The 13,325-nt window shown below is 48.0% G+C and overlaps 4 protein-coding genes across 4 annotated transcripts; 1 reads left to right on the top strand and 3 right to left on the bottom strand.

Annotated features, from left to right (window-relative positions):
* Window positions 1-135: 135 nt before the first annotated feature.
* Window positions 136-1,628, bottom strand: K444DRAFT_515843 (putative multicopper oxidase; the record flags this gene model as incomplete). The annotated part of the gene is given in 4 exon segments (XM_024873631.1): window positions 136-479; window positions 497-1,064; window positions 1,139-1,350; window positions 1,412-1,628. 4 exon segments carry the CDS (start codon window positions 1,626-1,628, stop codon window positions 136-138), a joined length of 1,341 nt encoding a protein of 446 aa, XP_024744391.1.
* A 1,626-nt stretch (window positions 1,629-3,254) lies between these two features.
* K444DRAFT_623646 (uncharacterized protein) lies at window positions 3,255-4,104 on the top strand (the record flags this gene model as incomplete). Its single annotated transcript, XM_024882299.1, has 3 exons — window positions 3,255-3,417; window positions 3,453-3,498; window positions 3,567-4,104. The coding sequence occupies 3 exons, from the start codon at window positions 3,255-3,257 to the stop codon at window positions 4,102-4,104; spliced, it is 747 nt and encodes a 248-aa protein (XP_024744390.1).
* Window positions 4,105-4,230: 126 nt separating this feature from the next.
* Window positions 4,231-9,997, bottom strand: K444DRAFT_16700 (uncharacterized protein). Its single transcript, XM_024870705.1, has 7 exons — window positions 9,567-9,997; window positions 8,518-9,517; window positions 6,821-8,469; window positions 6,414-6,761; window positions 5,743-6,351; window positions 4,756-5,692; window positions 4,231-4,705 (listed from the first exon to the last, which is right to left on the bottom strand). The coding sequence occupies exons 1-7, from the start codon at window positions 9,722-9,724 to the stop codon at window positions 4,358-4,360; spliced, it is 5,049 nt and encodes a 1,682-aa protein (XP_024744389.1). The 5' UTR covers window positions 9,725-9,997; the 3' UTR covers window positions 4,231-4,357.
* A 273-nt stretch (window positions 9,998-10,270) lies between these two features.
* Window positions 10,271-12,022, bottom strand: K444DRAFT_516194 (uncharacterized protein; the record flags this gene model as incomplete). Its single annotated transcript, XM_024873663.1, has 1 exon — window positions 10,271-12,022. The coding sequence occupies one exon, from the start codon at window positions 12,020-12,022 to the stop codon at window positions 10,271-10,273; it is 1,752 nt and encodes a 583-aa protein (XP_024744388.1).
* Between the last annotated feature and the right edge of the window lie 1,303 nt (window positions 12,023-13,325).

Raw genomic sequence — 13,325 nt, 5'->3', positions numbered from 1 at the left:
CCATCTGCATTTCACGAGGAAGTAATTCAAACTCATCAGTCACCTCTCAACTTCCATTTTATACACAATTACCACTGCTACCACCAAACTCTCCTCCTTTCCCTGACTACCCACTCTACCCTACTGCCTCAAATCTCAACTCTCAAGCGGCACCAAAGGACACTTCTCCCACGGCGCATAAATCCGATACCACGCCTCCATCCCCTTGCTCAAATGCGTATTAAAATGACAAATGACCTGCCAGAGCCCCGGATTCGTAGCGGTCATATGTGTGGTCAGCATCTGGCCGGGATTGATTGGTACGCTCGCCATCATGACTCCATTATGGAGCACATTGTTGCCGTGCCAGTGTGCAACGTGGGTGTCAAAACCCATATCCATGATGTAGAAGATGGCGGCGTCGTTGATGCACATGCTGAAGGGCGGGTTGTTAGAAAAGATGAAGCCGTTGATCTGGGATTTGTCAGTTATCGATTCCTCTCCCTCTAAAATCCACCAAAGCATGTATAGGATGTAAAATGGCAACTCACGGGGAAGAAATTCGCCGCAACAGAAGTATCGACGTTCGTAAGCGGACTATTAACCTCCTGCGGATACCAATAACTCTCATTTCCCTGCTGCATCGCCGGATACGTGCTCGTCTCATTCATGACACTCCCCGCCAAACCAGGCAAATACTTCATCACATTATGCATCGCAAGGAAGGAATTACTCTCCTGGTTGTCTCCGTAAAAGAGGATGAATTCTCTGTTCTTGGCCATGGTGGCATTCATCGTACCGGGGTTGTAGACGATTACGGGACCAGTGAGACCAGCGTCTGTGTCTTCATACATGCTGATATAGCTGTGGTAGGCCCAAAGCTTAGAGTTTTCGCCTGCGTCGGGGGCGGATGCTGGTGGGATGAGCCACTTGTAAACCACGCAGCCTCCAGGTGCAACAGCATTCCCGGGTGCGAATTCATTGGTACCGTTGGGATACAGAGAACCTTCGCTGTCTTTGGTGTAGAAGAGACCCATTGAATGCATTGTTGCATAAAATGGATCTAATTTGTTCACGAACATTATCTAGATAGCCATATTAAGTCAGCACAAAGTCCATTTACATTACGGCAAGAATGGGAAAGGGGGGGAGGACGTACCTCAATCATATCTCCAACCTCCCCTCTCAAAATAGGGCCATTGAAGCCAAGCCAATCTGGCTGTTCACTCTGCTCAGTGAAATCGGGTCCAGTGTATCCTCGATACAAGGCTTTGTCGTAGGTCGTCCCGATGCTGGTGTTTGAAGCAAGGTAGCCCCATGTTTGAGCCCGGAAGGACTCGTTCATTGGGACGCCAAGCCAGTTGTCCCAGCCTGCACTCTTCGTCAACAAGGTTCGTGGATGCGAAGGGCTTTTTGGGAGGTGGCGGCTTACCAGACGGTGCATAGTTCCAAGTTTCAACTTCAGCAGCGACATAGTAGCGACGGATAGTCCCGCTGAAGTTAAACCCCTGTGGTTGGTAGTATGGAAGCTTGCCGTCCATTTGAGCGGAGCATGATGAGAGGTCGGTAGGTGCTGAAGTCACGGGTGGGAGGGAGGCGCCGACAACTATTGCTGCCGAGGCTGCAATTAACAAAGTTGATGTCCACATCTTCGCCAAATTTCTCTCGAGCCAGTGTAGGAGGATGGTTCGAAGTGAGTTGGTTTGAGCAAATTTCCGGGAACGCTGAAATCATAGAGGTTTTATATACTCTTTCTTGAACAGTCTCGACATGGCTTACGAGTAGACAGCATGGTTATCATGAATTCGGATCACTTGAGATCCGTAAAGACCTGCATGAACACGAGTGACGGCCTCAGAATTTTCCTCTGTGAACCTCTCACATCGCCACTGAATCTTAGAAAACACGCAGCTCGATATACGATGCAGATGAAGAGCAAAGTTCCGAAGACCGCAATGACATTCCATGAGCCTCAATTGCAGGCGACTAGCCAGAACAAGCATACATGATGCTTTACCGCAGATTCACGTGGTTCCACCTAGGTACGAGCCTGAGTCAGATCTTAGCTTGAGACCCACGGAGATATACCGTTGGTGACAGACTGCCTACAATACCTTCCTAGGTGCATAGGCGGTCCTGATCGTGATTTGATGAACGAGCTTTGGAGAACAGCGCTGTGTGCTACACGGATTCGACGGCTTCCGAATGTCAGCGGCGACACCATTGCTTACGAACTGCAAAGTCTTGATTTGCAAGTCCATTCAGAGCTGCAGCCGGAAAGTCAAGCTTGGAAACTTCGGATGCGATTAAGGACCGACTATCGCCGACTCGGGTATTATCCGTAAGCGAGAGTTAAAGGGGCAATGATCTTCGATATCTTCCCGACGAGTGACATTCCAATGACCTCAAAGAAAAGCGAAGTTAAAGTTTAGTGGCGTGCTCCCTATACACCCTCGGGCTGTTTATAATAAGATCCAGAGAATCCTGTGCTGGACTCCGGATCCGCGGGTCAAAGGTGTTTCATTGGAATCTTCGCTGAACTCAACAGTAAGGATGAGGCAAAGATTCCTCCTTCCCTTGGGCTCTATTTTTGAATCTATGACGTTTTTCCGAGGACTGACTTGTGTATAAAGATCGCTGCAAAGCAGTTCCAGTCAGTGAGGGAAGTCACCCTTTCAAAGGCATCAAACACGTGACCGGGAAATGATATCCAAATCTCGACTCCCAAACAGGGCTTTTTGTCTGAAATCTCCATCCTGAAGGTTTCCAAAACGTAAGAAAGGGGCCTGCAACCTCGTGCTGTTGCTACGAAGTGGCTGTCAGCTCGCGATCTCCCGCTCCGGTGGCGCCAAACCACGTAACGCCACGCATGAGAAAGGTCGGACCAACTCTTTTGGGCCTTGCGAGTGGCAATCACTTCTGAACAAGGCTGAATGTGGCTGAGACATTTTGAAGCAGCCTCTCGGCCGCCGTGTACAAAAGAAGTACAACACGGGGCCCCTTTACTTCTATTTCCCCGTCTGCAGCTGCGGGTGAGCCATCGAATCAGAAGACGGGAATGTTGAACAAAAGGGGGTAAGCGCCGGCGCAGAGTCAAGGGGCAGAAGGATGCCGGCTTGCAAGTTGCAACGCTCTCCAGCAAAAGGATGTGTCGATCCGCTGAGAGGGGTACAACTGTACAAAGCGGGATCGCTTTGCCATTTGACGCGTGCTTCTTACTCCTCTTTCTCTGTTACGCGTGTCAAAATTCCTCAGATGCACTTGGTTCTCCCAATATGACCCTTTTCAGCGTCGTACCCATCCTCTGTTTCTTCCCTATCTTGGTTCTCCTGCCCGCTCACACTCTCGCAGAAGCGGGCGAACTTGTTCTCTTCTTCGATGCCTCCTGCAATAAGGCAAGCACAGCTCTACCTCAAGTCTCATTTGACCTATCCACCTGTATGTACCCGTAGGCCTCTATGGAGTCGTAATAGATTGTTACCCAGCATGCCCCAACGACAGCACTGCGGACATGATAATGTAAGGCTTATTTTCCCTGTGCAGGAACTTCCACTTTCAGACATCTCGAGTTTTTTTCTCCACTGCAGACATGACTTTGGATCAAAAACTAACGAAGCACTGCTTCAACTGCCGAAATTATTGTTATTGGGCAACACTAACTCCAACCTCATCGGGTACGAAGACAGCATCTGTGCCCAACAGGTGAAAGGTTTCCTCCAAGACATATGCCTTCGGTACTCTGCAACACTTCTTATTGCCAGCGTAATGTTCACTTGCGACGATCCGGCGAATAATCCTCAGCCGACAAGCACGTTTACCGCTACTGCCACAAGAATTGCGGGGGTGGCGACAAGCCCAGCTCAAGGAACGAATGCCGCAATCAGTTCGAAAACTTCGGCTTCAACGACGACTGTTGGGAGATCGTCGCCAACTTCCGCGAATACTGGAAATTCAGGAAGTGCGTGCAGCAAAGGCTCTGCAGGTCTGAAAATGAGTGACAAGATAGCGATAGGAGTTCGGGTTGGAGTCGGCATCACGAGTATTATAATTGCTTTGGTAGCTTGGTTGTGGCCAAGACATGGGAAGGTTGGGGGAGGACACATGCGAAATATGGGGTGGAATTAAGTGTCTTAAAAGCTGGGATTCAAACTATACCATGAACGTGAAACTTCTCAAATCAAGTGCTGATGCTTCCTGCTGGCAGGACCGAGTACGATTCCGGAGTGAAAATCAGATCGCCACCTTCCTCAATCCCCTTCGGATCCACATAGACTCGCATATCGATGGTTTCTTTGTCGAGATTGAACACACGAAAGATGATGTAAACCTCAAGAGACACCTCTCCCGTTATCAATCTCATCCGTTCCATCTACAACTATTAGCCTCTAAGGTTCATGCCCTTTGATCTTAATCCACGTACCCTTTGATATTGGCTCTTACTCACAAAGAACCTGGTACCACATTCCTTGATAGTCGTCTTCACTTCAAGGTAGTATTTTGGCTTGGCACCGATCCAAATATTGTCCAAATACCCGTTTGCCACAAGGAGCTTGGTGAGCTCTCCTTTATTATCGTCGTAAGTAATGTCAGCAGTTTCTGCCCCTTTCCATGCCTCCATATCATTGTAATCTTCGTGGACTTTCACATGTCGGCGAATAGTGCTCTGCCAGTTATCGCGACCAAACCCAGGGAGGCGGATTTCCAATCGGGACAGAATTTCAAACACCTATTGATGAATCAGTGTGAAACGAGAATAATTGCCGCTTGGGATCTTACGTATAGTTCCCCAGCTGCTCCCACTTTCATGTCATGAGCAAGCTGGTTCTCACTCCTAACGCCGAACGGCAAGTCATATGAAACTGGCTCGGCATCTGATTCGGTGGGGAGCGCATTGAGCAAATCATCGAGGCGGAATGCTCCCCGAGCGGGAAATCCACCCTTTTTACTCTTCGCCGCTGCGATGACATTGTTGAGTAATCGTCGATATTCTGCTTGTCCACTGTTGGCCGAAAATGGCACAGAATCGTCACTCTGAGGTGTAGAAGGACGAGAGCTGAAGGAGTTGATGGGAGGATCTTTTGGCGCTCCTTCTCGATGTTTGGTCCTGTACGAGGAACGAGGGGTCGGAGACAAAAATTTGGGTCCAGGCGAAGTGGTGTTTTCTTGTGGGCTTTGCGATCTACGTTCCTTCGAAGGTTCACGTGTTTTGCTTTTCTTATTAACCGGCGGAGGATCTTCATGTTGAGAGGTCGGCTCGGCAGTTGGCGAAGGGTTCTCGGAAGTTTCAATATTAAACTCATCAGGGTACGGCACAGGAATAATGCCTGCGTCATCCAATAGATCGCAGACTACTTCATCGCTGGACATGAAGAGAGCAGCGATGATTCTGACAGCCTCGGAGTCAGATGCGTGTGTCGAGTTGCCGGTTTTATATCCCATGATCACTTGATTGAAAAGCTTTGTTGGCAGGAGCTGGAGGAAACAGAGTTCATGGTCCTTCCGATCCTTCGGGACGTAAATTTTCAGACTTGCAGAGTTTTCAGCAATATGAAGCTTGCTCCTGTGGACTTCGACGGTTACAGTCTCGAGATGATGGGTGTGCACCAAACTCGTAACTATTCCATCGGTTTGGTACATCTCCGCTCGAAGCAGTAGTCTGTAGATGAACAGGTCATCATCACGGATCCTAGGGCTGCCAAAATGAGCAGCACATCTATAAAATACTCAGCTTTTTCTATTGAGACGGAAAATTTGGAAGTTCACCTTGCGAGCGCATGTGCACGGCTTCTCAGTCGCCTCGTCTGTGTCCTGCTTTGCTCCCCATTCCCACCCTGGAACGATGACGTCTCTCTTACAACACGAGACAAGTATCGATTCTCCAGGTTAAGACAGGACAAGAATGGCTGTAATCTCCGAACTTCCTCCAATTTGAAATCAAGAACATCGATTTTACCCTCAAACGCCTCTGCCCACGGCTGGCGGTCGATGATTGAAAAGTTCTCTTTCCTGGCTCGCAGCACAGTTGGGTCCAATCCTCTGTTTGTGACTTTCACTGGGAAAATTGGGAGAGTGTTTAGTTTCTCGAGAGCCTTGCGCGAAGGCGAGAAACTGTTGATCTGCCAAATGAGGCTCTTCACGTCACTCACCGTGAGTTTCGAGCTCACAACTCGGCTGAGTTCGTCGACGAGCATACCGAGGTCGGGGATATTGACTTTGAGTGTTCCGACAAAGAAATCCTTCAGATCTTCATATTGACTAAGAATTGCGACTTTTCCCGGTATTTGAGCATCCTTAGACCAGAGACATGATGAAGGGGCCACCCATGTCTTGCGAAGATTGTCGTATATGAAGGATTTCTTCTCAAAACGCTTCCTACATTATATCAGTACGGTTAGAGATCACCGTACGGCAGTGTTATTTTCGGGATTACTTGCTTAATAGTCTCGAGTTTTGGGGAAGTAGGTGGTGAAGCCATATTTTGAAGACGAGTGTATATATCGCGAACGTTCCATAGATTCGGAGTAGAACTGTTCTTGAGCGAGTGTCTTTTGATCGCTAAAAGCTCCGCTAACAGATCGCCAGTAGAAACATCAGAGATTTCCATGGTTTCCACAAAGAACGCAGTAAGCGCTCCACTCTTCACAGTAGAAAGAGCTGGAAGCAAGGCATACTTTACACTTAAATAGGCTGGGCCATCCCAAACGCATTCATCTTCCCAAGTCCAATTGTCGTTTCTGTGGAGAGTGGGAGTAAAGATTAGGTCTTCATCGCGGACAGTATCCCTAGAACAGAATTAGCATCATGCTAGAATGTGGGCTTTGGAGGGTTAATTTGGTCATACTTAACGTGTTCTATAAGGTTTGTTGGTTCTTTCGAAGCCCAGATTTTCCTCTGTATTTCCTCGTATATTCTGTAAGAAAAAGCTACTTTCTTCTCTTTGAATCGACGCAGGATTTCCAGATAGAAGTCGAGGTTACTTTCCATACCGATACCGAAGATCTCAAGGAACTTCCATTGTTCAATGCCGGAATCATCATCCAAAATAAGAAATGGAAAGATTTCAGGGTCGAGGAACTGCTTGCAATGTGTAACGAGCTCTTTCAAGGGCAAAAATGTTTCCTGAAGTTTTTTCCTGCCAATATTTGTAGAAGGAATGACAACTTCAGAAAGCTTTTTTGTTAGTTCATCGTTAATTGTGAACTTGTACTCACTGCTCCAGTGTGCTTTCAATGTTCCGAGCAACCGTTCGGGATGTTTTGTAACGATATAGGAGAATACTTTCGACAGCTTGTGAGGATTCTTCGGGTTGTTGAGTCTAGGAGACCTCAAAATCCCAACGAAACGCTGTAACCAGGCCTCGAAGGAGAGGGAATCGGACCCTTTCTTTCTGCCCGGGGCTGACTCAAAGTATCGTTTGTTGATAAAGGAACCGAATGGATCACTTCCTTGGGTATCTTCAAGGGCGAGGTTAAAATATTCCTGGATACCATATTTCTTGTCTGTCTGAAAGTACAGGTCATGCTCGCCATCCACGGCGATATTTCGATTGTTGAACAAGGAGAATGGTGACAACTTTCGAAGCACGGTATTACCAGACTGATTATCGGTCCAATAGAGATAATTGAGGTGTCCAGCGGAAGAATCGAGGGTGATGTTTTCCCGAAATTTCTTGTGCTTGTTCAAAATCAACATTTTTATGTGCTCTTTACTCGCATCAATGACTCCGAGTTCAACAAACAATTTCTTTCTCGTGGCATTTAATGCTGCCTTGGAATCGACAAGTCTTAAACCAAGGTCTGAAGGTATTGGCATGCCATCGGTTTCCCGGAAGTAAACCTCATCGGTGGTAATCGAAACCCACCGGTGATCTCCAAGAGGGATCAGAGGCAGATGCCTTATATATGTGATTGCCTTCTTTGAAAGATCTTTCTCCAAAACTGGTAGAAGTATATGTGCAACACGCTCGTGCCAGCTGTCATCGGCTGACTTCATTCTGGAAACTAAGGAATTGGCGTCTCGACCAATTCTTTCAATAAAATCGTAGGTATTCATCTCTGCCAAGCCGAGAGTCTTGAGTTTCGAGAGCGCATTGTTGACTTTAAGGTCATAGTTTGGATCCAAATACCTCTCTCGATTTATCTCTGGTAAGTCGGCAACTAGAGGCTCACCGTTGTGGTCTCGAAACCTTTTGGGGAGAATCCTCAGTTGGCTGATGAGTCGAAGCCCAGTCCTGCTTCTTGGCCAGAGGATCGGGGTTTCCTTGATTCTCTCCTTTATTCGAATCAAAAGTCGAGACCAGAAAGGGCTTGAGACCCGATCATCCTCTGGAAGGTAGTGCATCCAACGATACTGGAGAACTTGCTGCTGACAGAACTGCACCACTGCATCCACAAACGCCTCAGCCACACCGTCAAGTATTGCTGTATTTCTCGCGTTTTCCATGATATCCTCTCGACTCGCCTGCGTGACAAAATCTGAGTGGATAATGAACTATTCGAAGTCAACATGCTGAAACCCCCCCCACTCTACCACACTTACCGGAAATCCGAAATCTCGTATTGGTAAGTAAGCATAGACTTGTTGAGGCCTAATATGAGGCCGGTCGTCTCCTAAGAAATTATGGACAGGGAAACCGAGAATGACTTCAGCCGTATTGTAATCGTGGTGGGTACCGGTTGGCAAGTTGGACAGTGATTTTCGAGTGATACGATAATCTTCTGAATATGAGTCTGGCCTCATAATTCTATGCCTTAACACGGTCACCTTGGCCCTCTTGATATTCTGATCGAAGTCGCAGGAATAGGTGGTGATACATTTCACCCGCATCTTCGGCTGCCTCTCTTGTAAATTCTGGTTCTTCTCATCATCGTCGTCACCATCATCGCCGTCGCCGTCGTCATCATTACCCTCGTCTTCATCATCAAAGCTGAAAAATTCTTCATCATCTTGAGAATGCTCATCCCATTGCCCATCAGCGTCGCGGTGGATATCTTGGTTTTCTTGCACATCTTCGTCGATGATGATTTTGCCCAACTTATTCAGAAACAAAAGTACTGTGCTGGGAAGATCGTCGAACTGAGAAAGGAGGTCATCGAGATCGACGGAGTCGATAAGGGTCAACGTAATTCTCGTGAGAGGTTCCTCCAAGAGAACATCATCCGACTCCCACTCTGGGGTGACCATTCCCATCCCACTGTCCCGCTCTTTGTGGTTGAATGAGAATGACCATGGCGGGGATTGAATATGCACTTTGGACGCCACCATGAATACTGACTTGAACCCGATCCCCTTTTCACCAATGTAGTACTGAGAACCCGTCCTTATCTTCGTGCTCTCACCAATTTTGCAAATGGCTCGGACATTATCGGTAGTGAAGCCATCTTCATTAGAATCGATGATAATCCGATTGGGCCGAATGGTGAATTTGATGTATGGCTCTGCGCCTGCAGCCTTGGCCCTGGAATAACTATTGTCCTCGGCGTTTTGTATTAACTCAAAGAGGAATCTTGTATTACTCTTGTATAGGTTTGTCGCGAGCCTAACCGCAGTTAGTAAGCATGTTCTCGAGAACACAAGATCAACCTCACGTTCGAGCAGCAGATCCGAGTCCATTTTGCAGATTTGAGAGGGCTTGCAAAACGTTTTGGGGTGTTTGCTCTCGGTCTGCCTGACTGATCCAGCCATATTCCTCCGCAATTTCTTTAATAATCCCCCGAGCTTCCACAGGCGAACTCGGTATCGGCATCTCGAGAAGCTCCTTTGTCAAACGAAGGAAGACAAGAGAATGAGACGAACAAAAGCGGTCAGCAAGCACAAAACTTCTTCAGAGGTAAGTTGATTGCGCCGCCGACAAACCAGGGGTGGAAACAAGTGGGGCCGTTGTCTTGAGACATTCAGAGACAGCTCATCGGGCCGAGGGTTGGGGGTTGGGGAACCAGACTGTCGGGACACTTCAATCATTTCTGTCAGGTATTTCAGGGGGGGTTCCCGTCGGTTGGACGGGAACGCAGTCCCAGGGGCGGCTACAGGGTGTGTTGTTTCGGTGGGGTTCACCCCTGCAAGCACTCCCACAGAGGCTAAGCAGCCTAAATCATTGGTGGAAAGGGAAGAGAGTTCAGAGGGTAGAATCGATTGTTCCGGGTCCACCAGTCGTTCCGTGTCTTAGCACTGTGTCGGTGTAGCCGACTTGATGTGCTGGTGGAGAGCGACACAAACCCTCCTCCTTCGAGGGCATCAAGTCTTAAACAGCTGCAGCAAAAGGCGCTCTCTCTCCCTCGGCACCGCCACGGCTTCAAGAAGAGAAATTATCCCTCTGCTCATGGCCCTCATAAAATCTCCAAGAACTCTTGAAGTCGGGGCCCACATCCTTCTCTTCCATCAAAGCTCTCAAAAGCTCAATCGGCATCATGTTTTCCCGCAGTACCCGATCATGAAACTGCTTCTCGCCCATCTTTCCACTGTGCATCTGCTCCTTCCTCAAAGAATATATTTGCAGAGCACCAAGCATGTACCCCGCTTGATACAGCGGTGAATAATCCCCATTGAAAGATCGTCTGACCTCTCCCTCCGCCGTGGCTTTCTCATGCCCGACCATGTCCACAAGCATATCGATGCATTCCTGGGGCGTCATCTGCCCAAGATGAAATTTAATCGAGAAGATGATGCGAGCACAGCGGTGCATCCGCCAAAACAACATCCCAATCTTGTTCTCGGGCGTACTTGGGAATCCTCTGTCCCAAAGTATCATCTCCCAGTACAGAGCCCATCCTTCAATCCAGAACGGGGTATCAAACATCTGCCGATACGGTTTATAGCGAGCAAGCATGTGGAATTGGAGATGGTGGCCTGGGATCATTTCGTGGAAGACCGTCGAGCGTGAGAAATGGATGTTGTTCCCTCGCATACTCATCATCTTCGCTTCGTGGTCCATTGTATCATCCGGGTACGAAACGATAATTGACTTGCCTCCCAGGAAGAAGGGGTTGACCTTTTGCCTTGCTGGGGACATCATGAACATTCTCCAGGTTTCTTCGGCAATCCTGGGTACCGTCACTAAGTTGTGTTTCTTGACGTAGTCGATGGCTTCCCTTGCGAGGAAATGGATGAGTTGTGGTTGCTTGCCGGGTCCAACATAAAGGCTCTTCACATGCTCCAATGCATCTCGCCACTCGTCCCCATATCCCAACTCGCGAGACGCCTTCTTCATCTCAGCTTCACACCAAGTGTACTCTTTTTCGCCAATTTCTATCAGCTCCTCAGGCGAGTAAGGAATCATCTCGGACTCCAGATCAGCCAATAATCCGTGCCTTCCAATCGGCTCTCCAACAATTGCATCTTCGTCTCCCGGCTTGATACCCACCAATTCTTTCCGAACCAACGCTGAAAATTCTGCCAGCTCTTTGTCGACTTTGGCATACGGTTCAGCAACCCACCAAGTAAACATTGGATCATACCCCTTGAAGAACCCAAACCATTCCGCGAGATGCCAACGCAGCCTTTCGACCGCATTAGCAGCTCTGAAAGCACTCGTCTTATCCACCTTCGCCTTTCCCTCTGTCACTTCGATCTTCACTTTCGCAATCTGTTTCGAGACCTGGAATAGATCGTTCGCAGCCATTTCCCCGTCCACAGGTTTCATCATCTGCCTGTCCTCGCAAAGCTTCGCAATCGTCCCAGCAAATGGAACCAACGGCCCCATTTTCTCATCCTTCTTTTCGTCAAGTTCGAGTTGTTTCAGTCCCTTGCGTAGAAAGTTCTGCAGAAGCAAAAAATCAATCTTCCCTTGCTGGTCGTAGGCTCTGAATGACGTTTCTCTCAGATCTGCGAGCGCTTCCTCGAGATACTCCTTCAGTCGAGCTTTCCGAGTGTCAGAAATCTCAATGTTGTAGAAGGCTTGAAGATCCTTTAGATCCTCGCTGACTCGATCGATTCTTTCCCGCATTGTCTCATGATACTCGTCTCCAGAGAATGTTGGCGGTTTTCGCTTCTTGTCAACATCGATTCTCTCCCAGTCCTCATGACTATCCCCAATACCTTGCCGCATAATTGATGTGTCCAGTGCTCGTCGTTGCGGCTCAGTGCTCGAGATTGTTCGTCCGATGCTGGTGTTGAAGATGAGAGATGGATGAAGGAGGTCAGACAGAGTGGGGTGAATTAGGCTCAGTCAGGCTTGACTGCATCGGGCAAGTGCCTATTCTTAGCGACTTGCGGGGAATTTCAGGGGAGACAGGGCTTGATAATAGGCTATATTTATCCTTTGCCATCAATTCAACATGCTGCAGCTTTGTTACTTAAAGACAAGTTGCACTCTGTTAGCTTTTATTGTCGGAGCTTCGTGAAATGGTTTCGCAGTGGTTGGGGGTTATCATTTTGCAGTGCGCGCTCGTTCACGAGAAGTTGAGAACATTGGACTATCCAAATTTCAGGATTCGCTTGACACACAGACGTCTCGTTGTGGATGGAGAAGAGAAAAGATGTTGATAATATCGCTTGAGCCTGTAGAGCTTAAATTAATTTCATTCCAAATCTAGTGCATTTAAATAAGAAGTTTGCAACAGATGGTTCGGTAATCGCGAGTTCGGAATGTAGAATGATAACCAAAAGACATGGAATCTGCCATGGAAGGCAATTCCAGAAGGCAAATACAGATGGGAAGTTTCAGGCTAAGCAAAAGCGAATGCGGTCGATTTTTGAAACAAAAGAGCAATTAGTTCTGGCTACTGAGGGAGTCTGATGCCTTTGAAAAGAGGACGTTAGTTGAACGATTAGAAGATTCTAACAACTTGCTTCTTTCGAGGCTTTCGCTTTCGGTAACTGAAAGGCCACATACACGCCGCTCCACATAGGGACCGAAATCGAATCCTGCGGTGTCACAATCGTTCTTGGGTGGTCAGGTTCTTTGGGGTTTAGGGGCTCGCTTGATTCACCATTCACTACAGTGCTGTTGAAATTAGGGGCCTGAGGCCCCTAATAGGCTTAGTAAGCCCTGGAACCGAACGCCATGGGGCTGTACACTAGCTTAATACCCTGTCCAGCTGGAATACCCTGTATAGCTGGAATACCCTGTACGGCTGGAATACCCTGTACGGCTGGAATACCCTGTACAGCTAGAATACCCTGTATAGCTGGAATACCCTGTATAGCTGGAATCGGTTCAGCTGGCATAGGGGTTTAGTGCATGTGATTTAGGGGGTTCAGGGCTATATATACGGGCTACTTACCACTGTAGAACAGCAGTCAATTCAGTACGTTTTACTTGGTTTACATTGCAAGCACGTGACCCTAGCTATATTGCTTTAGCTAGTTCAATAAGTGCTACTCCTGAATTCTCGTCACCTGACCTCCAG

The sequence above is a fragment of the Hyaloscypha bicolor genome (genome assembly GCF_002865645.1).
Source record: "Hyaloscypha bicolor E unplaced genomic scaffold K444scaffold_10, whole genome shotgun sequence".
Lineage (NCBI taxonomy): Eukaryota > Fungi > Ascomycota > Leotiomycetes > Helotiales > Hyaloscyphaceae > Hyaloscypha > Hyaloscypha bicolor.
Note: the sequence above shows the minus strand (reverse complement) of the source record. Positions and strands in the feature narration are given on the sequence as shown.

Bases quoted from the DNA above. Each gene is read 5' to 3' on its own strand.
- K444DRAFT_16700 (XM_024870705.1), bottom strand. From the start codon at position 9,724: ATGCCGATACCGAGTTCGCCTGTGGAAGCTCGGGGGATTATTAAAGAA. The intron at 9,518-9,566 runs GTGAGGTTGATC...AACTGCGGTTAG, and splicing joins CTCGGATCTGCTGCTCGAAC to GCTCGCGACAAACCTATACA. The intron at 6,762-6,820 runs GTATGACCAAAT...ATTCTGTTCTAG, and splicing joins AACCTTATAGAACACGTTAA to GGATACTGTCCGCGATGAAG.